The following is a 24,768-nucleotide window of genomic DNA, read 5'->3' as shown; positions in this document are numbered from 1 at the left end:
AGCACAAGACCTTTAGTTTAAACCCCAATACTTCTATGAAGAAAAGAGTTCACATTTTAATAAACAAGAGAGTTATGAAAAGGGAAATTGGGTTGAACTAGATTGTAACTGAACTAAAGCAGTATCTGCTCTTTGAATGAACTAAGGCACCTCCAGCATGCAAGTTAGACATTATCTTTTGCTTTCAAAGTGGCTCTTTGTTCTCAGCCCACTCCCCATACAACAGAGAGAGAGAGAGAGAGAGAGAGGAACATTTCAATTTGTGAGGTTCCTAAGTACAGACAGGTAAATATGATAAGTAGCCTCCAACAGAACGAGTGCAAACCCATCAACCAGCAGGTTCTCTTACAAGGAAATTTTAGACTAGAGGAAATACTGACACAACAGAGACTGTGTATTCATCTGAAATGATGGTTGGGTTGCAACACACTGGAGGGAATGAAAAGAACTAAGAAATCAGCCATTCCTTCCTTTTCAACTGCCACGTACTCAACTTGCAACTGAAGTCTTCTTCCTCAATCATGTTACTCCAGTAAACTAACCACAAACTAGCCATCTCTTACTGACCTACCGTTTTGTAGAACTGGGTAGACTCCATTGCTTGTTTGCAATTGAGTATGTGAAAGAAGAACAGAATAGAACAAATAGGACTGAAACCAGCAGTATTCCTAAGTTGTTTCATGAAAAGCCTCTAGGATCCAATCAAAGATAGTTTTTGGAGCCAGCTTTTCAAAAATGGACATGCATGGAAGATGCTTGCTCATTCAGGCAGTGACCTCTGGATCTCACAAGTTCAAATTTCACCATGTAGAACATGTTGGCACCCCTGAAAAGAAACTTGTGAGCTGCAAAACAGAGTAAGGCCATTTTATGACTGTGCCCAAGAATTTTAACTGTCCATTCTCACAATCCAATGGAGAGACAGGTTCAGCTCCTGGCCTCTTTGCCAGTTGACAACACAACCAAGCTTGCTTTTATTATTGTTGTTGTTGTTATTGGTTGGTTGTAGGGCTTGAACTCAGGGTCTGGGCACTATCCTTGAGATTTTATGCTCAAGGCTAGTGCTGTACCATTTTGAGCCACAGCTCCACTTCTAGTTTTTAGGTGGTTAATTGAATATAAAAGTTTCCTACCCAGTCTGGCTTCTAACTACAATCTTCAGATCTCAGCCTCTAGAGTAGCTAGGATTACAGGTATGAGTCACTGGTGGCCAGCTTATTGTTAATTTTTAAATCCTACTGCCTTACAATTGGCCTCTTGCTCACATAAGGACTTTAATCATAAGAATATTTAAAACTGAAAAACAGGTCTCCAGTGGCTCATAATTTTAATCCTAACTAGTTAGGAGATAGGAAATAGAAGGAACAAGGTTCAAAGCCAGCTAAGGTACCATAGCTGGGTGAAATGGCCTGTCATCCCAAGCTACATGGAAGGCTGAGATTAAGTTCCAGACCAGCCTAGGCAGAAAAGACCCGAAGACTCTATCTCTATTGAGGGAAGCTAGACTTGCTGGTACTTGCCCATGATCCTAGTAACACAGGAAGCCTAAAAGCTGGAGGATTGTGGCTCAGGCAAGTGCCCAGGTTGGAAAGCAAGACTCTATCCTCAAAGTAACTAGAGAAAAAATGGCTGGATTCATGGCTCAGTGGTAGAGTGTCTGCCTAATAAGCACAGGGCCCTGAGTTAGTTATATATACATAAATACACACACACATATCTATGCAACTAGTAATCTGAGGGGATTTTTATTATTAATAAAGTCTAAACATTTTGAAGTGTGCAATTTTATAATGGTGAGAATATTCACCAGAAATTCATTTTGTCATATAAACTTAATACTGACTTAACAATGCCTCATTTGCCTCTTGTGCTCTCTGGCAGCCATTTTCTTTTCTGTTTCTGTGAATCATGGTCTGGCAGAGGGGCCCAAGTAGTACAGTGTCTGCCTAGCATGAATTTAAACTGAGTTCAGACCCTAATATGACAAAAAAAAGTTTCTAGTCAAGTGCTGGTAGCTCACGCCTGTATCCTAGCTACTCAGGAGGCTGAGATCTGAGGATCTCCATTCAAAGCCAACCTGGGCAGGAAAGTCTGTGAGACACTTTACCTCCAATTAACCACCAGAAAACCAGAAGTGGAACTATGGCCCAAGTGATAGAGTGCTAGCCTTGAGCAAGGTTGCTCAGGGATAGCACCCAGGCTCTGAGTTCAGGCCCCATGAACAACAATAAAAGTTTCTAAAGTCTTGACAAAGTGAGATTAATAAAACTAAATTAAATAACACAATTGTTGCTGTTGTAGTATGTGACAAGATTTCATTTTTTTAAAGGTACTATGTAGCCGTTCACCTGTCCTTGGACTCTGGGTTGCTTCAACATCTTGGATACAGTGAGGTATAGCCAGCCCCATGATTTTAGAGCTGTGAGATCCACTTAAGGCTTCTAACAAATAAGTTGTGAGATAATAACCAGATGTTGGCTGAAACTGCTAAATTTGTGATCTTTGGTCATGGCTGCAATAGGACACAAATGCACCCCCTCCCAAACTCACTGGGTCTTTCCCAGTTCTTTGCAGGTGTCAGCTGAAAGGCTAGTCAACCAATTCCCTGCCAATTTTCTAGTGGGCCAGGGCTGCCATTTGCCTCTCATGTCACTGCTAGCGAATTGCCACAGGAACCAAGGATTTTTAGAGCTGGGAAAAAATCTCCGTTAGCTTTCTGGCCAGCAGGGTCTAGGCACAATATAGGGCCAAAGGCTGGTCACTGTTAGCATGACCTCCATCTCAGGTCCTCAGACCCTCCCTCAACACCAGTTGATGTGGCCAGGCCTATCTGCAGCTGGCCTTCAGCCCTGGCAGCTCCTCCCACTTCACTTGCCTGGAGTCCTGTTTCACCCCTAGCCCTTAGCTACATCCTGGGAATGCTGCCTAACTGTAACTGTTACAATAAAAAAAAAAAAACCAACTAGGTGCCATCTTCAATGTTCAGCTGCAAACGCACATGAAGGACTTCCCAGACTTCCTGTCCCTAACCCCCAGAATATAAATTTAACCCTGAACAAAAGATGGGCACTATTTTTCCCTCTTCCAGGGGAGAGGTGGCCTTTTCAGCGTTGGCTGGCAAAAAAACTCTTTTTCCTGTATGTGACTGTGTCTGGGTGGTCTTCTGGGATGGCTGCTAGCAGTCACATCTTCACATGGTTTTCCTTAAACTTCCCCTCCCCCAGTATTTACAAATATAATACATGCTCATGGTTTAAGAAATACAGAGGAGTTGGGGGTGGGGAGAAGGAAGAGTTGGGGAGGTGGGAGGGAAGAGATGGTAGGGAATAAACAAAGGAGAAGGTAACAATGCTCGAGAGGAAATGTACTCATTACCCTACTCATATAACTGTAACCCCTCTGTACACTATTTTTACAATTATATATATATATATATATATATATATATATGGAAAAAGAAAAAGAAGAAATACAGAGGGGTAGAGGTGTGCTTTAACTCACAATAACAACAAAAACCCAAAGAGGACAGAAGTTGATACAGTGCAAAGTAAAACAGCCTTGCGCCCTTGCTCAGGATCCCACCTTTCTAGAAGGTCTTCCTGTAATACAGCTTTTGGTTTTTTTTTTTTTTCTCTTTTTTAAAATTTTTATTGTGAAAATACTGTACAGAGGGGTTACAATTACATGGGCAAGATAATGAGTACATTTCTTATTAAGCATTGTAGCCTCCTCCTTTGTTTCCCCTTCCCATCCCTTCCCATCCTCCCCCCATCCCCCCCACCCAATCCTCCCCGCCCCCCCCAAAGTTGTAAAGTTCGTTTTCGACATAATGACTTGTACTTCTCATTGTTGCAATGGGTCCACGAAACAGTTTTTGTATAATTCTCTTCTTTTAGCTTTCCTTCTTTTAAACCAAATAGCTCTCTACATATTTTCTATAACTTGTTTATTTCCCTTGATTATTAGATCTTGGTATATTTTCTTTTTTTTTTCTATCACACAAAAACTAATTTAATATATTAACTGGATTTTAAGCAGTCACAATAATGTGGCTCCATCTGCAATCAGCACTTTCATAGATAAAATTATGCATATACATGTATAATGTGTAATACAAATATTTTGCCTACCCTTTAATTTTTAAATCATGTCCACACATTGAGTGAAATGCACTTAAACATTCTTTTATATCAGCCAGAATCTCTACTTTTTCCCAGCTATATAAAAGGAAAACAAGGGGCTGGGAAGGTGGCTCAGTAGTAGGCTGCCTGCTTTGCATGCATGAGATCCTGGGTTCAATTCCTCAGCACCACATAAGCCCCAGATGTGGTGCTGTGGCTTAAGTGGTAGAGCGCTAACCTTGAGCTGAAGAGCTGAGGGACAGCGCCCAGGCTCACAGTGCAGGCCCCACAACCATTAATAAAAAAAAAAGGAAGAAAGGAAGAAAGAAGGAAGGAAGGAAGGAAGAAAGAGAGAGAGAGAAAGAGAGAGAGAGAGAGAAAGAAAGAAAGAAAGAAAAAGAAAGAAAGAAAGAAAGAAAGAAAGAAAGAAAGAAAGAAAGAAAGAAAGAAAGAAAGAAAGAAAGAAAGAAAAGAAAGAAAGAAAGGAAGAAAGAAAGAAAGAAAACAAGCAGGGCGCTGGTGGCTCCCTCTATAATCCTACTCAGGAGGCTGAGATTTGAGAATTGGAATTCAAAGCCAGGCCAAAGAGGAAAGTCTGTGAGATTCTTATCTCCAATTAACTCCAGAAAACGGGAAGTGGCGCTGTGGCTCAAAGTGGTGAAGTGCTAGCCTTGAGCAAAAGAGCTCAGAAACAAAGCCCAGGTCCTGAGTTCAAGACCCATGACCAGTGTGGGGGATTATTAAAAACATAAAAAACAAACAAACAAACAAAAACAGATGGAAAACAGAACTTCCTTACCTGAAATTACAAAACTATGCATATGCGTGTGTGTTGACATTTATATTTTTCCCCATTCAATCCTTTTGGCTGAAATACATTCATATACTCCCCTCTTATTGTGAAACCTTCCTGTCACTCAAGCCAAACTTCTACTCCTTTACTAATACCCCACCTCCAGTTGTCATTTGGCTGTGGAATTATATCTTCTTCATTAGAGCTCTCTTTTAAAATTTCATTTCATCATAAATCTGGCATGTGAGGTTTTAATTGCTTTGTCACAGTTTTCTCTTCTTCAGTCAATGGTGACAACTCCAGATCTCTATGCTTTTGTAGTTCTTGTATCATAGTCATGGTCTTATTCAAAGTAGTACAAATGCGGCTCTTAGTTTCTTTCTGCTCAACAACGACTGGCTTAAAACATGCATACCAGGTTTGATATCGAGACTTTAAGGCTGTCAATTCCTTTAAAAGTTTAACTAGATTTTTCTTGCCTGCTGAGTCAGGGTGATTAGCCTTGATTTCATATTCTAGCCTATATTGAATATAATCCAGATCAGAATCAACTTTCTGGAACATGTGTTGAATAGTCCTTGGTACATTTTCTAATTGTCAGTACTCACAGAGTGGAGCCCACTGTCTCTCATTTCTTATGACCGCATTAAAAATAGCTATACAGTTAAAATACATAATTTATTAATTTGTACCTCTGGAAGGTTGTGTACATTTTCAATAGTATGTTTTCTCTGCATATTTTCAGTAGTACATGCAATATCCTCACCCCCATGTTATTCCAGCCTTATGCAAGTTTATCTATGAAACATTTTCAGAAGTGTAATTATTGCGATAGAGGACACAGGCCTTTAACCAGGATAGATTTAGACTTAACAGTATCCAAAGTCACACCATGAACAGAACATACAAACGTCTGTCCTGCCCACAGCCTCTGGATACATGTTTTCATCCTTATAATTTCATAGGTAGAAATGATTTCTCATTGTTATCTATATTTTCTCTGTGTGTTTCTCCCCACCCCCTCTCTTTCTCTCTCTGTGTCAGTATTGGGGCTAGAACTCAGAACTTGAGAGCTGTCCCTTCTCAAGGCTAGCACTCTACCACTTGATCTGCAGCTCCACTTCAGGCTTATTGGTGGATAATTGGAGATAAGAGTCTCACAAACTTTCCTGCCTGGGCTGTCTTTGGACCATGATCCTCAGATCTCAGCCTACTGAGAGTCTTATTGGCATGAGTCACAAGTGCCTGGCTTATATTTCTTTAATTTTCTGTGAGGTACTATATCTTTTCTTATGTATATTGGATGTTTATCATCTTTTTCAAGTCCTATTTATGTCCTTTGCAAATTTTTCCACTTAATTTACACTCCTTCCTTCCTTCCTTTCTCTTTCTTCCTTTTTTTCTTTTTCTTTCTTTCTTCTTCTTTTTATTTTTTTGTCAGTTGTGGAGCTTGAGCTCAGAGGCTGGGCTCTGTCTGTGAGCTTTGGTGCTCAAGAGTAGTGCTCTACCACTTTAAGCCACAGTTCCACTTCCAGGTTTCTGGTGCTTAATTGGAGATAAGAGTCATAGTTTCTGCCCTGGCTGGTTTCAAATCATGATCTTCAAATCTCAGCCTAGGTAGGATTAAAGGTATGAGATACCAGTGCCTGGCTTAAATTTATTTCTTAAAGTCACTTGTATATTAAGAAGTTAAATCTTTTGTCTGATGTTCTACAAATATTTTCTCCATGGGTTGTCTTTTTTTCTCACTTTCCACTGATCTATTATTTGCTGCCACAACTATACATGTAAATCTAGGTAAATTGACTGATGCTTTTGTTTTAGGCCTTTGGTTTGGGGTTATGGTAGTGATTACCTACTTAAAGATTGTTACTTTTTTGAGTAAAGTCTAGGTATGTTGGCACATGTGTGTAACCTCTCAGCCACTGGGGAGGCAGAGATCAGGTGAACTTTGTTAAATGCTGGTGTTATAAGCTGGTGCTACCTCACTGGGATTCTAGGTGATGTCTTTTAACCAACTTTCAGAAAGAAATCTTTTGTGATATTCTGATTTTCTGTATTTTCACTTGACTCAAATAAGCTGCTGTGTTCCAAAGGCTTAACTATTACTTACCCAGACAGATGCCATGATATCTTACACTTTCCTTGAATGAAGATTACACTGACCTATTAGAAGAAAAAAAAAGCAACTAAGTCATATAAATCTGGATTCAGAATCCATTATCTTCAGTCCAGTTCTTGCTGTTCAATCCAGAAAACAGAAGTAAACTATTAAAGAAAAACCTTCTCAGGAAGACACTGCATCTCTGTTGACAGAAATTCCATTTACTAGTCATCTTGGGATACCTGCTATCTCAAGAGACTGCACAGTCCCTCTGAGCACCACAAGGGCACAGGACAACCTCTACCCACCAGGGCTTCAAAACAAGCTTCCTGGACAGTCTGGTTTTTACCTACTTAAAATCCGGTAGCCAGATATAGTAATGCACACTTACAGACCAGCTACACAAGAGGCTGAGAACAGAGATTGTTTGAGCTCTGGAGTTTCAAAGTTTGGATAATATAGCAACACACACACACACACACACACACACACACACACACACACACACACACACACACACACTTCAGTAGAATTATGTATATTACTAACTCCTGCAAGACAGATTGCCATCATAGGCATTCTGGGGGTAAAAAAATGGAAGAAGGAAGAAAGGGAGGAAAGAAGAGGGAACAAAAAGAAAAGAGAGAGGGAAGGGGAGGGAGGGGAAAGGGAGGAGAGGGGAGAGAAAGAAAAGGGAGGGAGGAGAAGGGTGGGAGGAGAGGAGGGAAGAGGAGAATAAATACACCAGAAATGGCTCTTTCCTATGAAACCAACACAAATCTGAGCTAGATTCAGTCTGACTCTTGTCCTTGATGATGATCTTCCTGTGCCCATGTTTTTGCACAGCCCTAAGGCTATATGCTATGATAAAAAGAGACTCAGCTGCTCTCTGGAGTTCCATCCCATCCTTGGAAGGTGAGAGGCAAAAGGGCTCATGCGTAGGGATTGCAGGCACACTGTCCATAAGCAGACATTACTCAAGCATGCTGGCTTGTCTCCAAGCTTGATTTAGAAGTGCAAGTTGCTCCCACCCATCCTGGAACAAAATATTCTAAAAGTTCAACGATAGCCTCATAGCAAAGTTCAACAGGAAATCACAAGAATCCCAGGAAATAGTTAGCCTGGGATTTCTCAGGCCCTCAGTAGCCTGGGACAGTGGACTCTAGTTATAGAATCTGACCCTTTATCTCTTCATAGAGCCCACTGTAACTACAGGGTTTTTCTTCTGGGTTTACCTCTTATTATAGTTTGGATCTGCAAAGGCACAGGTGTTGAATGAAGGCTTGGTCTGAAATGTAGCCATATTCAGAGTTGGGGCTTCTGGGAAGTGACTGGATCATCAGGGCTCTGATTTCCTCAATGCAGTAATCCATGAATGGACTCAGAATCTGGTGGGCCACTGGGTGGAAACTTAGGAGGTGGGAACTCGTTGAAGGTCCTTAGGGGCACGCCATTGTGGGGACACATCATGTCCCTGCCGCTTCCTGCCTCTGTCTTCATGTATTCCCTGGCTACCACCAAGACAGCAACCCTCTTGTCACCACCATGCTCTGTCATGAACAGCTGGCTCTACTGCCCATAGCAGTGAAACTGTGAGCCACTAGAAACCTTTTCTTTTTGAAAATTGTTCCTGCCAGGCATTTTGTCACAGTAATGAAAAGCTGATTAACACACTCCTTAAATCTAGACTCAAATATCTTTGCGACTAAGTTCCTCAGCTATAAAAAGGAGAGCGGGCTGTTGTTAGCATGGAATGAGACAATATGTATAATATCAGCTAGGATTTTCTGTTCTTACTACCTGACAAGTAATATACAAGTTTTCGAAGGTCAGTTTTACAAGGCTGGGGATTTTATTTTAAATCACATTGTTCACAGGGGCATAATAGATACTTACAAAGCACTGATGGAATAAATAGTTTAATGTATGTTTCACAATAATCTGGGCCTAGTTTAATCACCAGTAACATTTCAGTTTTGCCTATAAAAAAGCCAGGAGTTCAAGAAGGTATTTTAAAGTTTCACAGTCACACAGCTAGTGAGTGAACCTCTCTGAATCCAGACTGCCAGGCTTCAAGTATGAGCTTGGTCTCCATGGCTTGCTACACCCAAGTACCCAGGCAACATCTGGCAAAAAGCAACCTTTTGTATTGTAAATCACACTGAATTATTACTGATCTTTAAAAAAAATTGTAAAGAGACCAAATGATCCCACAATAGAACTTCAAACACATCCTTCTAGAAAGGAATTACAGAGGTTACATAATTTCCTATTCCTTCCCACTCCATCCTGACTTCTCAGCAGATTTAACAACAAAAACAGCTGTGGGAAGGACAGTCTGATTGTCCATACATTTTTAAAAATCCCTTTTCTGGTCATTCTGAGTTTCTCCGCCTTCATGAGAACCAGGATCTTAACAGAATAATGTTTTGATGAGCATATCTTGATGAAGAGTAGGAACTGCAGCTATATCCCAGAGCTGTGTTGCACAGCAAACTCTTGTAATGAATTTAGACTAGCCAAATTCTCGTGCCTCACACCTGTAATCCTAGCTATTCTAGAGGCTGAGATCTGAGATCGTGGATAGAAGTCAGCAGGAGCAGGAAAGCTCAGGACAATCTTATCTCCAAGTAACCACTACGAGACAGCACCCAATCCCCCAGTACTATAGAGCGTAACCCCTCTTACCCCCAAGAATGTAGACCCCTGACAACTTCTAGTTAGCAGCAAAAGGGGCCTCCTGTGACCCAGAACCCGAGTGGAAGCCAGAATTTCCCAGAAGTCTGCCATCACCTACCAGACTCCCACTGCTGACTCAGAGGCCACAGGGGAGACTCCAGCCCAGGGCTCTGTTGCAATCCAAGTAAACGGTGAGTCTTTTCCTGGGGAAAGCTAACTCTCCCAATGTCCTACCCCACCGCACCCCCAGAAAGTAAAATGACATTGTCTAGGTGAAGGGGAGAATGTGCAATGGAGGATTCCAAGTCCTCCAAACACAGCTCTGCGCCAGCACCCCGGAGACCCTGCGGTCAGACTCCCTGCCTTTCTTATTTCGGACCCCAGGATCTTTAGAAATGGGAGGGGGCGTGGTTAAAAGATCCCCGAAAGTGTGAGGATTGGAGGAGCATCCAGGCTGTGGGGACAGCTTGGGGCTTGGGCGTCGCCATGACCCTAGTGGGTGACCGGCCAGGCAAGCCACATCCCCCACTCCCAACCCCCGCACAGTTGGGCGCGGGAGTCCCCCAAGGCCGGACGGGGACCAAGCAGCCAGGCGAGGCGCGCACCCCTCGGAGCCGGAGCCCTGGAGGACCAACACTTACCCTGAGCCCCCTGGACCAGGAACAGGAAAGGCCAGCCAAGGTGTTCGCTGGGGATCCCAGCTCGCTCCCTCCCGGATCGCAACCGCACCCCGTCCTCTGGCCCCTCCTCCCTCCCCGCCGCCGTTGGACTCCACCTGCTTTCGGACCCAGGGCGGGGGTTGGGGGGAAACCGCGCCCCTAGCCGCCTGGGCCTCAAGTCTGCATCCCAGCCTCCACTCCTTGCCTGCCCTCCTTTCCTCCAACCGCGCAAGGAAACACTTTCATTTCTTCCTTACATACACAGAGATCTGCAAATCTGTTTCAAGGCTTATTTTGTTCAAGGCACTGTGGATTCAGACATTACAACCCTCACCTCCAAGAAACTCACCCCGAAGACTAGGGGCAAATACCTACCACTTGTAACAGCAACTTTGATCTAGTATTTAATTTGTGCCAGCACTAGTCTAAATTCTTCATCCCTGCCTCAATTTCTATTTGTGTTCTAGCTACCCTGTAAGGTACTTGCTATTACTATCCTCATTTTATAAGTGAAGGTGAGACAGAGAGGTTGTGTAAAGTACACAAAGTCGCCCAGAAAGTAGGTGGCAAAGGAGTACGTTGAAGAATGCAGGAGAAACCAATCACAGCTATCATTTGGGGGAGATATTGGGTGTAGAAATCATTGTTCCATTTTTTATTTTTATTTTGTTAACTTTCAAGGCATCTCTAGGGAGTGCTACTTTTATTAGAATTTGAAGAACAGGAAACAAGCTAGCCTGTGGCTAAGCTTTTAACTTCATGTAAGAAGTATCCTAGCTGGGCCTTGCCAGCACAATGCTCAGCCTTGTTACCCCACCTCTGGGTAGGGCTAATTCAAGAATGACACATTTCCGGTTTCAGGGCATATCTTAGCAGCTAAGTGGGAATTATTGAAAGGTTTTGGGATAGGCAAGCATGAGATACATAATCTAAGAATATTCTTTTGTAAGGGTTGTTTTTTTTTTTTGTTTGTTTTAGAATCAGGGCTGCTCATGGAGGTAGATGCCTGTAATCCCAGCAATAAGAGAAAATAAGTCAAACTGAGAAGATAAGGCAAACAAGCTTAAAACACTGAGTTCAAACCCTCGTACTACTAAAAAAACAAAAAAAAAAGTACAGTGACTGAATGGCCATTTCATGTAAACTTCTGATTTAGTTCATTTACTACTGTAAATGTGTCAAAATATATTTTGTCTAGTCTTTCAGCAGTTTAATACACAGTGTTTTGTAGCCAATAAAGAAGCAGATTTGACCTTTGTGTATTTGTGCATAAGTTTAAGAGACTAGAGCAAGGAGTTCTCAAAGCTGGGTCCTGGAACATAGAAACTTGTTAGAAATGTAAACTCTGTAAAACCTCCACAACAAAAAACTTCTCCAACAAAGGAGGAGGCAACAATGCTGGATAAGAAATGTACTCATTACCTTGTTTCTGTAACTGTAACCCTTCTGTACAGTATTTTCACAATGAAAAAACAAAAAACAAAAACCTTCTCCAGATCCTACTCTACACTTCTTGTTTGAACAATCCCATCAGATGATTGCAATGGACCATAGAGCTTAAGAAGTAATTATTTAAAAGAAGCTGCTATGGAGAAAGCAAACGCATTACCCTTCCTCCCAAACCTTTTTGTACCTCTATAGGGGTACTGCTTAATCTCAGGGTCCCATGTTTTTGCTTAACTTTATTGCTCACAGCTGGTACTCTACCAGTTGAGCCTCACCTCCATTCTGTCATTTTGATGATTATTTGGAGTGCAAGCTCAAAGACTTTAATGCTCCGGCTGGCTACAAATCAAGATCCTCTAGGTTTCAGCCTCCTTCGTGTGAGCCATTGCTGTCTGACTGGGATTGGAGTGCCTAAAAGATGAGTGCAGTTGGGTACCTGTGGCTCACATCTGTAATCCTAGTTATTTGGAAGCTTGAGATCAGGAGGGTAATGGTTGAGATCCAGCCCAGTCAGACAAATCTGAGAGACTCTTATCTTCAGCTAAGCAGCAGAAGGCCAGAAGTGGTGGCATGGCTCAAGTGGCAGAATACTAACTGTTCAAACAAAACCCCAAGCAAGAGCTGGAGTCCCTGAGTTCAAGCTTTAGTTCCAGCAAGCTGCATACAAATCAAGCATGTCTCCTTTGGCCTCACATGACTTCTTATACAATGGAAAAGTTTAAAATAGAGACTGGAGTTGCACTCAAGTGTTTAACTGTGATTTGTATTTTAGAACTACAACCAATGGCTCATACGAATCCAAGCAGAAGACCAATGGTATACTCAAGTGTTTGCACAGTTGAGCACAGCCATGTGAGCAAGGCGAAGCCAGCCACAGGAATGAGAGTCCCTGATGACTACAGCCAGCATGAAATCGTTGTTACTTCTCATGGGCAAGGGACAGAAATGTTTCATCAGAACGAGAATTAAACCTGTGGAAGAGGGGCTGTCCAACAGGGCTTGCAGCCAGGAATGCAGGCAACTATGGCCAGGTGGATGGCAGGGCAGGAGGAAGCAACCAGTGGCCCAAACTCCACAACTTCTCTCCTATCAGTAGATCTCTCTGTGCAGTTAGCAACCTAGCAACTTTGGGAAGTAACCTGTGTGTGTGTGTGTGTGTGTGTGTGTGTGTGTGTGTGTGTGTGCTGGTACTGGGGCTTGAACTTGGGGCTTCACCCTCTTACTTAGCTTTTTCTACTCAAAGTTGGAGCTCTAGTACTTACTACTTCCAACTTTTTGCTGGCTAATTGGGGATAAGAGTCTCATGGGCTTTTCTGCCCAGGTTAGCTTCAAAACTTGATGCACAGATCTCTTGTGAGTAGCTGGATTACAGATGTGAGCCACCAGTGCCAAGCGTGTTGATCTTGGAATGCAATACCTTATAGAAATTCTTCCAAACAAGGAATCTTAATAAACTTTTATCACTTGTTGAGTACTTGATGGTTTTAAACCAAAATGAGGGTTAGGAAAAAATTCTACTTGCCTTTAAAGAGAAGGTTGCAGCCTGCTTCTGTTTTATCAACTGGGTAATGGAACAGTTGATGAAAAGAATTCAGCCTGGGTTATAGGAGCTTGAGGCTGTGTGTGTGTGTTTGTATGTATGTGTGTGTACTAGGGCTTGAATTTAGGGCCTGGGTGTTGTCCCTTAACTTTTTCACTCAAGGATGACATTCTACCACTTGAGCCATAACTCCACTTCTGGCTTTTTGCTGATTAATTGGAGATTAGAGTCTCACAGACTTTCCTGTCAGGGGCTAGCTTCAAACTACAAAACTCATATCTCAGCCTCCTGAGAAATAAGATTACAGATGCATGCCATGAGATACCTGGCTTGGGGATAATTTTAAGCAATGTCAAGTTGTGCTGGTGAAGGCTTTGAGGATTTGGAATTCTGTAGTCCATGTGGAATGTTCAAAGAAATCCACACAGGACAAGTGTTACACAGTTGTTGAGGACAATGAGGCAGAAAGTGTAAAGGAGTCAGTGTACTTGATTATATATAGTATTGCCAGATGTGCCCAATATATTATTGGCTATTGTCCCTAAAATATTACCAGGGCTATTAGCTACTCTCAGTGTGCCATTGTAAAAGGCTTTTGTTAAGAATCTCTCTCTCTCTCTCTCTCTCTCTCTCTCTCGTTCTCTCCCCCTATTCTCTCTGGCTTATTTTGGAATATAATCTGTTAATTCATTGTGGTTTCTTAATATCAGACTAAGGCATACAACAATGTGATTATTGGACTACATATAAACTGCAAGTTCCTCAATTCCATATACGTGAACTTAATAATACATTTTCAATAGTTTTCCTTTCCAGTTCCCAATGTTTCCCTAAAACTGTAGTCAATGAGATAATCTAAATTCAGAATGGTCATGCATATGCTACCATTCCATCCCTAAATCTATGGCCATGAAATTTCAGAGAAACGTGCCCCAGAGAAATAATGTTAGGACTTTCAGTCAGCTTTGACAAATCACAGGAAACAAAAAGAAAGTATTAAAGATTTGGAGATTACATTAGGTTTGTGCTTCTGGGAGCCGATTTTATGAAAACATGCCTTCTCAAGTCTTGTTCAATTTGCAAATGGACCAACAGAGCCCGGTTGGCCACTGTCCCTGGCAGTTTTTTGTTTTACTGAAGGGCGAAGAGACACAAATGCACAGCTTGCAGAATGCCAAGCCTGTCTGGGCTCTGTTCCATTCTGTCCCTGCCATTTTGCCCTTCACAAGCCAATGAACTCATTTGGAGGTTTGATCATCTCCAGGATGAGTGATGGACTTTAGCAAATTTCTGCCTGCACAGAAGGACATAGGCATGCTCACAGGATGTCAAGTAGCCTGAGGTTTGATAATACAAATATAGTTTCAATATTCATCCTACTGTATTACATGTGGAAATTCAACTCATTTCTTTTCCTGAGTGACAAAGAAAAGCTAAGATCATCTGACAATATGTAATTTTTTTCAGTGTTTTGCTCTTAATATAGTCTGACTTACTGAGTCAACCCCATTATGGAGTTTCTCTTTGAGAAATTCTACCTCAAGTTGCTGAATAACTTACTAGCTCAGTGGCTTTGTCTGTTAACGAGATGAGTAGTCTAAAAAGGATGTGGCAAAACAAGGCAAACAACCAGACTGTCATTTATTAATTATTTATACAAATTTGTATAGTGGCATATGCTACTGGAGAAATCAGAAATTCATAACACACACAAAGTGATACTGGAAATACAAAAATCATTTGAGGGTCAAGAAATCAGGTTGACAGCACCACCAATTTTAAAAAAAATCAGTTTGAGCAGGTTTGTGGTATCAAGAATAACAAATACCTATAGGATACAGATTGTGCAAACACTTTGCAACACTATTTCCTATCTGACAATAGGAATCTGTGGGAGTCTTCTAGGACGCCTGGAGCACAATAAAAAGGGAGCAAGGCAAAAAAAAAATGGTGCAAACCATTCTTTCTTTGAACCTTCACAGTCAATGTTTGATAGCAAATAGCAACCCCTGAGGGCTTTTTCCTGCTTACATGAAGGCTTGATAGAAAAGGTTAGTAAAACACACACAAGGCATAAGTGAGCAAGTTAGAGAAATTGAAAGCTGAGCTTTCACTGAAATATAATCCACATTAATCAAATATCTGATCCCTAAGATGAAGCAGAAAACGCAAATGCAAGGAACAATTCTATATCAAAGAGGCAGATCCCAACCCCATATCACCTTCTCTTCAGAAACTGTCTCCACCAAAGGAGTACTGGCATTCCATATAGTGTGAGTGGCAAGAGGAAGAGCAGAAGGGGAGGCAGGAATATTTCAGGGACTTTCCATTCACATGGATCACCATCTCCAGGCCTTCCTGTCATTTTGTGAGGATCCCCAGGTCTCACTCTCCTTCCCTACACCAGGCTCCATCTACCATTTATCTGCAGCCCTCCTACACATATGTGAAAATGGAAGGGCTGTGCAAGTAGAACATTTGAACCAATGGAGAAGTGCTGCTTTAATGCGAAGCATTCTGGGAATTTGAGCAGTGACAGATAGTTGGCCAAAGGCAAAGTTGTGCTACAGAAGATTGGCTCCCTGTTGTGTAGAACTAGCATTCACTGCCCTCTAGGTTGTTCTGGAGCAGAGTCATTGCTTGGCTCATTGCCACTCCAACCATGAGATGCCAATTCTTGAACCTGCTCAAGTCATCCTGCCTTGAGTTGCCCAAGCTGGTCTGAGGTAGCACCTGACCTGTCATGAGTTTCTGTGCTCACCCCAGTCCATCCTTTCTTGAAACTAGACTGTTCCGGAAGTCAATTCAATCTTTCCTCTTGCTAATACATTATTACAGCTTTTCTTTTCCTGACTCTAAGGACCACTGTTAGAGCCACATGTAGGCCACGTGGTGGTTTTTGTCCCCCATCAAAGAATTTTTTTTTTTACTTCTCCAAGTAGAAAACTTATTTTTTTTTGGTCAAATTGCTCTTGAGATGTGACCACTATACTGACCTCTTCTTCCAAACTCATTCCTTCATTATACTCATTACACAATCCATTTGTTCAGCCAACCAAGATTTCTAGAGTACCTGTTTTGTGCAAGGCAAGGCTGAAGAATGTGGATGTGTGGCTCCCACAGGCCCTACACTCAAAGAACTTCTAGTCTGGTGGAGTTGCCTAAAACGTTTCCCATGGTTCATTCTTCATAGGTTTCAACACTAATATATTTCTAGTAGAGAATGTCTTCAAAGAGCCTCGGTCTTTCTGACACGACCACTATACAACATGGATGCCCCGTTACTTGCTCACGGACTATGGTGTGCTCAGTGAGTATGGTGTGTCATGCATTAGGAAGAGAATGTATCCTTTACTCCTGAATCATGGAACTGTGCCTCTAATTCAAAACAACATGACGTGCATGCTTGTGTTTTGGCCAATAAGGCAAGAACAAAATAGAAACAAAGGCAAGCCATGTGAACACTACACACAGAGTAGTTAAGCTGATATTTGACTAAGCAATTGTTTTAAAGCCATGTATTTATGGCCTTGTCATGTGCTGATATGATTTAAAAAAAAAGTAAGTGCTTGAGCTACCAGCAAAGAACCCCCAGAGAGAAATCCCTGAAATAGTGCATCAGGAACAGAGCCTCCAACTGCTGTGTGACACAGCAAAAAAGGACCAGTATGCATCTGTCAATTCTGGTTTCACTCGAATCTGGGCTTTCTCTTACTCTACTTCATTAAAATGAATCATTTGCCTTCCTGAAGCCCTAATAAAATTAGTAGACACGGTCATGCCTATTTTAGGACTGGGCAGAGCCTGGGGTAGCAAGAAAGTGTGATTGGTTTTAGTTAAGCAAAATCATGATGCCTCATTGATCCTGTTTTGTGGCATTCTTCACCAGGGCCAGACTCGCCATCTTCCCAGGTTTCAGCTATCTCCTTTCTAGAGAAGTTTTCTAGTCTCAAGCACCCTGAGGCCTCTAGGTGAAAAGAGCTCTGAAAGAGCTAAGTATGCCAGAGGCTGCGGCACACAGACAGGTAGAAATGATGTGCAAATGTGTACGTTGTGCTGAAGAGTTTAATGGGATCTGAGTGTCAGCAATTCACACTCTGCTGTCCCTAGATCTAAGAAAAGCCCAAGTAGAAGAAGGCTGGGGATAGGGGAAGAAAGCACAGGCCCTGTACCCCTCTCACTATCCCAGAGATCCACCATGATGCACTCACATTCTGAGATAATGGGCTGGCCTAATTGTCCAGCTCCTTTCAGCCTAAGATACCTGGTCAGCTTCTGGAGGAGCTCTTTGTAACTGCTGAGACTATTAAAGGGATCCACAGACACAACTACTCCAGTACCCTGGGGGTCTCAGTGGTTCTTTGTGCATGAGGTAGCTCAGTTGTGAGTTGATGCATGTAATGTGTGCGGTCTGCCACTCAAAGCTATAGTTTTCCCTTTTTATCTGCAAGATTATAAAAATACCAGTATTTCTCCGCAATGTATAAAAAATGGTTTTTAGAAAAAAAATACACTTGGGACTCCTTCTATTAAACTTCTGTTCCATCTTGTAAGTTGTTGTGGACTCTGACCTCCAGATTTATTTTTTTTACTTTAGCACCTTTAAACATGTAAGATTCCTCACCATCACTGAGTATATTGACATTACGCACAGTGCAGTACTGTCTGTTCAGATTCTTCTCCACCCTATCCTGATTCCTCTTGGGCACGTCTACCTTGGTATTCAGAGGGTATTCCTCCAAAGTGTCCTCCTGGGGCTGCTTCTTCCTCTGCTTCTGGCATTTCCTGGTGATGAAACAAGCTACCAAAAACACCAAAACTAGAAGCATGATGGCAGCCAGGGCACTGCCAATTGATGCCCCAGTTTGAGACAGAGAAGCAGCTACAACTGGCTCCTGCATCTCCAGATTCAGGGATTTCATATTGGTGCCATTCTTGACTTGGTCCCCTTCATTGTCATAGATGAGGGAATCGTCAAGAGTTAGCCAGCCACTAGGTTCTACCAGGTCCCTTCGGCGGCGCCTCAGAGAAGCTGTAAGAGAACGCTGGACCCGGGGCCCTGAGATAGTGTCTGGGCCAATGATGTAGATCACCTGGAGATACCACTGGTGTCCGGCTTCCACCTGCAGGAAGAGGGAGACAGGAAGATAAATAGCACATCATTGTTGCCCATAGATGACCTCAGAAGAAAGAGAATGGCAAGGCAAGGCTTGCCATATTCCTATCTAGGGTAACAGTTTCAAGAAAAGCACTTAACAATGGCTGGTGTCTTCTAACACATAGAGAATAGAACCAAGGATTATAGGTTCTATTATATTTCTAAATGAGACTGAACTGTTCATTTACACTCTTTGCTGTCTTCCTGCGTGGAATAGAACAAGAATTTACTTGTCATGACTTACTTAGCTAAGTAAATGCTCATGATTTGTTGGTCTTTATCAATAGCAATGAAATAATAGTATTGATACCCATATTTATTCTCAGTGACCTTCAATTGTTTGTTATTCTGACTTGCTATTTATTGATGAACTTCACTTGAAACAGGAGCATTTCACAAATTTTTACTCAAGAACTACTCTCCACATAATATGAAGATTCTTGAAAAAAAATTGCTTACTACTTTCTGGATTGTCCCACATAAAAACTCTCTATGTCTTTGAAGTAACTTCTGAACAGAGATAATAGTTCTGAAATTCAAGGTTATAGATAACTAGTTGGAAAAACTGGATCTTGGAAGTTCATGTTTCTGGCTGGAGTATAGGGTATTTTTGCTTATCTAACATTAATAATTCTTTTTTTAAATTTTTTAAAGGATTTTTTTATTGTGAAAACACTGTGCAGAGGAGTTACAATTACATGGGCAAGATAATGAGTACATTTCTTATCAAGCATTGCAGCCTCCTCCTTTGTTTCCCTTTCCCATCCCTTCCCATCCCCCCCACCCCTACCCAATTCTCCCCGCCCCCCCCCCCATGAAAGTTGTAAAGTTAATTTTCGATATAACGACTTGTACATCTCATTGTTGCAATGGGTCCACCTGTACCCCTATTTAAACGATTTGTTTTTCCCCTTTCCCTCCACAAATTATACCAACATCAAATACAGTGAAAGCAGGGGTTATACTGTGGGGGAGGGACATACAAATCAACAAAGAAATAATCTTATAAATGCTAACACTAGTAATTCTTGCCCCTCTAAGCTGCTGCATTGTATTTGTGCTTTCCCCCATACTTATGAAAATCAGCTAGCTGAGGTTAGAGCCAAAAGGTAGGCAATTTGAAAGAACTTAGGAAAACTTAGGAAAAACAATCCTAATGTATGCATTATGACAAGTGATCGTATGCAAATTAAATATTTTTTAAACTTAGGGCTTCTGCCACTTTAGTCAGACATCCAGCCCTTTTTCTACTTCAGTTATTTTTCAAAGAGGACTTACTTTTTTTGCCTACGCTGGCCTGGATATAGTACTCCTATGTAAGTTTCCCTTAAAGCAGGTGTGCATCACCAGAGCCAGCTAAATTGAAGTTGAGCTTTGGTCTACTGGAGGTAGATGGTGAAAAATTTATGGGTGGCAAAGTTTCATAACTGTATTTTAAAGGCTTGTCAGCAAGAGTATTATAAAAAGAAGCTGAGAGTTCAGAAATGGCACACCTTTGCCAACTTTAACTGGCTTCATTTCTTCTCACCAAACTCACCTTGTAGAGAGCATCTACTTTCAGAGTAAATCCATCCACACCTGGCATGCTGCTGACCACATGGAAATCTGGCAACTCAGAAGCAAAGTGAGCCTCAAAAGGCACATCATGGAAGTACTTGGCTGTGGCCTCTGGCTGACTACGGTCCTGAATTGCAGAACAAAAGAAACACAAGATTTAGGAATCAGAAGCACTGTATTGGTAAGCACAGCTGCTGAGAGGAAAAAGGCCGTCTCCTGTCCTGAGTGGGCTGGGCCAGCAGTCTGGTGCTAGGTGCCTCATTAGGTCAGTGCTACCTCTGGGCACCCACTGTCTTCTTTATGGAAGAACTCTGGTGGGTTCTGGCACATGAAAAAACCCATTGATGGCCTACACCAATGATACTCAAGCTGTTTGGTCTTAAGATTTTTCACCCATAGGTAAAAATTGAGGTTCCCCAAGAGTATTTGTTTATGGGATTTGGCTCTATCAATATTTATGGTGTCAAAATTTAATCTTGAAAAATTAAAAGGACACTTTTGTGCTAAGCTATTCAAAAGTGACAAGGAAATTTTTATCCTATGTTAATTTTAGTAAAATACTTTTAGTGAAGAATATCTACATTCATTTCTTCCTCCCAAAGGTGAGCTGGTCTTGTTTAAAGTTTTGTAAATCTTCATAAAAGAAAGAGAATCTCCTCACTGCTTCTGTAGTTGTAGTTGAAATACATGAAGAAATTCTGGTCTCCTCTAGCTACATAGCAAAAGGGGGGATAATTGTGTTTATTCTTTAAAATACTAAATCAAAACACCTGACAAGTGATGTTTTCTTAAAGATTAGTTACAATGTGGAATCTGAACTCCTATCAATAAACTTTTCATAGTTCCTTTATTGAGGGAGTAAATGGAAGGTACATACAAACAGTAGCAAGAAAGCAGTTTTGTCCGTGGAGGTCCTAAAGAGTATCAGGGCCACTCAGGGCCTTTGGAGAAGTCTTAGAGAAACACTGGCTTAGAGTTTGTTCTTCCTGGAACATCTGTAATGCCATGTCTTGCTTCTCACCAATAACATATAGTAATGTGTACTAGTATTTATCTGATCAGAGAGTAACAACAACAAATATATATATATATGTATATATATATATATATATATATACGTATATGTATATATTTAAACCATCAAAAGTGGTTGTTTTAGGCAGAATTCACAGCTAAGCAAGTCTGCCCCAGAAGTCTGCTCTTCAACGTCCACAGTGAGCATACCAGCAGCAGGAATCTGTGCTTCAGATGCTTGTTGGGCTGAATGCATCCATACTGAGGTCCTTCATTGTAGATGGTCCCTGTAGGATCAAAGAAGGGCACATAGCCATCCTTGCCAGTACACAGATAGACTTTCTCCAGCTGGAGTTTATAAGCAGAGTTCAGGTTTTGTTCTGGATTCCAAAGGACTCGCCCATACAGGATTTGACCTGAAAAGATGGAAAGACATCAAGCAGGTCAAACTTGAAGATGACAGAGAAAGAAATGTTAAGTGTGAAAAAGGTTCAACATGTACCCTTAGTACATGTTCTACATGTCCCTAAAAATACTCATTCATCATTTATTACCTCTTTAATTCATGAAGCATAACTTAAGCATTTATGAGCTGCCAAGTTCTTGGCTGTACCCAGGGGACAGAGGGATGAGTGAGATTCAGTTGGAAGGACAGACATAATAGTTAACATTTATCAAATTTGCCATTTGCTTAGTACTCTAGTATGTTTTTTCTCCTGTAATAGTTCATGCCGAGCTCACAGTTTTACAGATAAGGAAACTGGATGCCAAATAACAAGCAGCTTTATCGAAGGCCACAAAGCTAGTAAGTGATGAAGGTTGACTTCAAAGTTAAGGTACTTTGGCTCCATAAACCATGGTGTTAAACCCCTTTGCTATACCTTCACATGCCACAACAGGAAAATACTACATCAGATTATATCTGTCTAGGGAGAGGTGCAGAGGGCTTAAGGGGAGATGACAGTGGAGGAGAATCCTGAATCATGAGTAGACTTCCATCAGATACAGCATTAGGAGTAGGAAAGAAAAGCAGGAGAAAGCATGCTGGGCAAAATGAATATGCTAGGTAAAATATACACTATATATTAGATAGGACTAACATTGGGTAACAGTTAAAAATAATGAACAGCAGTTTGCAAAAAAATGTAAAACATGGAGGCCTTTGTTACACTGTCTGATGTGGCCAAGGAATGTCATTTGTAGAGAGTGATATTTCGGTACAGACCAAGAAGGAGCTAGTGTTTTGAAAAGTCCAGGGAATTACCTTTAGGGGGGAAGGAGAGAGGGGCTGAGGGCCCATTTGTACCAGAGAAAACATGGGTAGGCTACATATTTTGGCACTGTTTTGAGGCTGGTGGCAATGAGGGTGGTAATGAAATATCTCTAAGGAACTGAGAGATAAAGAAACTTACCCAGAGATATCAGGGTGTTCGCACTGGAATGGAAATTTGTCTTTTTTCTTCTTCTTCATTATTTATTTATTTACTTTTTTATTTATTTATATTATCTTTAAGTTGTTGTACAAAGGAGTTGTCACTCAATGGTTTATGAATACAATATGTTTTGATCAATGTCACCCCTTTCAAACATTCTTATTCCCATCCTTCCCAACTGACCCTTTCACTTTCTTTTCCTAATTTTGTAGGATATAAATTAAATTTTTTTTGTCAGTCATGAGGTCTGAACTCTGGGCCTAGGCACTGTCCCTCAGCTCTTCAGCTCAACCCTAGTGCTCTACCATTTGAGCTACAGCACCACTTCTTGCTCTTTCTGCTTATATGGTGCTGAGGAATCAAACCCAGGGCCTCAGGTATGCAAGGCAAGCACGCTACCACTGAGCCACCTTCCCAGACCTACATTATACTTTCTCCTCTTGGTGCATTTGTTCCTCTTCCCTTGACCCCATTCTATTCCTTTCAAGTACCCATTTCTTGGTATTTATTTTGTTGAACTCTGACTTTGTCTTTCTAAGAAATTACATTATTTAGATCTCCCTTGAATCTACTGAATGTATTTCATTGAATACATATGTGTCTATACTTGCATACTATCCAGTGTATTTGCTTATATGTTTATAAACTGAAGCCCCATTCTTCTTGCCACCCAGACGAGTGATTTCCATGGTACCACCCCACTGCTCACCACAGTTCCAAAGCTGTGGTGTTACTTCATAACATGAAGGACAAGTGCAAGGCTCTTTTTGAACTTGACCGGGGCTGCCCTGTATCGATGCTGAGAAATCTTTACTGGGAGTTGAGATCTTTTGAGCAGAGATGCTAGTACAAACTAGCTCCTTTCTGCAGGGGAAGGAAGCCACTCACCTTTGGAAAAGGCTCCTTTGTAATCCATTTCTGCCAATGACATATCAGATGTGTTGGGGTCCATCAAGAACACCTTCTCATTGTTGCAGAGCTGAAACTCAGTATTGAGTGAATACACAACAGGTACGGGACGGTTGGTCTGCTGGAATGCAATGGGTATCAGGAACCTAAATGTGAGAGAAGAGCTCCCTTAGACCGGGCTCAACTTGTCAGGTGTCATTTGAGCTGCCTCCTTTTCCTGCTCTTCGCAGGCTGTGGCACAGAGCTTTATTTTGTACGTGGAATATTTAAGTAAAGAGTCATGTGGGAGGACTTAATTTGTTCTTTTGAACAGGATTAATTTCATTAGTGTTTGGAATTCTCTTATACCTTTGGCTTCCCCACACATTTCACTGTGAGGGCTCCCGCAGTTCTTCGATTGCTAAGGAACTTGCTGCTGTGATTTTCCAGTGAGATGTCTTCCCAGGGCCCCATGCCCCAGACTGACCCAGCTGCTGAGTCTGTTTTTTTAATTCTCTGTCACATTTTCCAGGCAGTGGCTGGGAGATAGTCTTTGGCCTTACCTTCATTCACACCTCCTGGCCTACTTCCTGAGCCCTTCTCTGGCTCTTTCTGTCAGGTAAGGGCTCCTCAATGCTGAATCCTGGGATGCCTGCTGTTTTCCTTGATAACTTTTCCCAAGGTGATCTTGGCTTAGTCACTGATTGCATTTTCATTCCAAAGGTAGCAATGCTAAAATTAAGTCTCTGAGGTCCAGAAACCTGTATCTGGCTACTGACTCATAATTCTACCTTGTGTCTCAAAGATACCTCTTTCAACATGCTCTCCTTACAGAATGAATCTTCTTAGTGTTGCTACCCCATTGAATGACCACACATGAGCTGCCAGCCCACAGCTGTCTCCTTGGAATAACTCTTAGTTCCTTCTATTCTATATGGTGTCATCAATGAGCTAGTGTACAAATCAGCATAGGAAGCCATCTTTCAGTGGCTTCCTATACCTCTTTGAGTAATGACAGATATTTAAACAGCTTTGGCCCTTACCCTCATCTGCTACTTTCCTTCTTCTCTCCCTACCTGAGATCTGGCCAGACTGGCTGTCTTTTGGTCTCTGGACTGGCTCTCTACTCCATGATCTCTACTGCCTCAGGACTCAGTTATTTAAGGAATAATTACTACGAATTTATTACACAAAAAACTCTATTTTAGTAATGGGAACTCTGTAGGCATAGTAGAAAAATATATGGACCCGGGAAAGTTCAATAAGCAAAACCAGTTAAAAATTGGATAATATGCTAGAAAGTAACAGATGATACAGAGAAAAATTAGATGGGAAAGAGACAGCTAAGAGGAAGTTCAGGTAGAATTCTAAATAGA

At 41.6% G+C, this 24,768-nt stretch overlaps 3 protein-coding genes across 4 annotated transcripts in view; all 3 read right to left on the bottom strand.

The window, feature by feature from the left end:
- The window catches only part of Anxa3 (annexin A3), a 54,091-nt gene extending 43,664 nt beyond the window's left edge, over window positions 1-10,427 (bottom strand). The window contains exons 1-2 of one of the 2 annotated variants that reach the window (XM_042678142.1): window positions 10,339-10,427; window positions 7,028-7,080 (exon numbers count right to left, since the gene is read on the bottom strand). In XM_042678142.1, the coding sequence (XP_042534076.1) occupies window positions 7,028-7,042 (15 nt within the window). In that variant the 5' untranslated portion in view covers window positions 7,043-7,080; window positions 10,339-10,427. Of the gene's footprint in view, window positions 1-7,027; window positions 7,081-9,815; window positions 10,022-10,338 lie in introns of those variants that run through there. The other variant, XM_042678143.1, reaches the window with a different exon arrangement.
- On the bottom strand, window positions 5,143-5,626 carry LOC122106808 (spindle and kinetochore-associated protein 2-like). Its single transcript, XM_042678346.1, has 2 exons — window positions 5,607-5,626; window positions 5,143-5,491 (listed from the first exon to the last, which is right to left on the bottom strand). The coding sequence occupies exons 1-2, from the start codon at window positions 5,624-5,626 to the stop codon at window positions 5,143-5,145; spliced, it is 369 nt and encodes a 122-aa protein (XP_042534280.1).
- A 4,536-nt stretch (window positions 10,428-14,963) lies between the features above and the next one.
- The window catches only part of Fras1 (Fraser extracellular matrix complex subunit 1), a 448,626-nt gene continuing 438,821 nt past the window's right edge, over window positions 14,964-24,768 (bottom strand). The window contains exons 71-74 of the mRNA XM_042678144.1: window positions 23,393-23,559; window positions 21,282-21,487; window positions 20,038-20,184; window positions 14,964-18,465 (exon numbers count right to left, since the gene is read on the bottom strand). Coding sequence (XP_042534078.1) covers window positions 17,872-18,465; window positions 20,038-20,184; window positions 21,282-21,487; window positions 23,393-23,559 — 1,114 coding nt within the window. The 3' untranslated portion in view covers window positions 14,964-17,871. The remainder of the gene's footprint in view (window positions 18,466-20,037; window positions 20,185-21,281; window positions 21,488-23,392; window positions 23,560-24,768) is intronic.

The sequence above is a fragment of the Dipodomys spectabilis genome, unplaced genomic scaffold, assembly GCF_019054845.1.
Source record: "Dipodomys spectabilis isolate Male_0828 unplaced genomic scaffold, ASM1905484v1 ptg000043l, whole genome shotgun sequence".
In the NCBI taxonomy this organism is placed as follows: domain Eukaryota; kingdom Metazoa; phylum Chordata; class Mammalia; order Rodentia; family Heteromyidae; genus Dipodomys; species Dipodomys spectabilis.
This window is presented reverse-complemented; position numbering and strand designations above follow the sequence as displayed.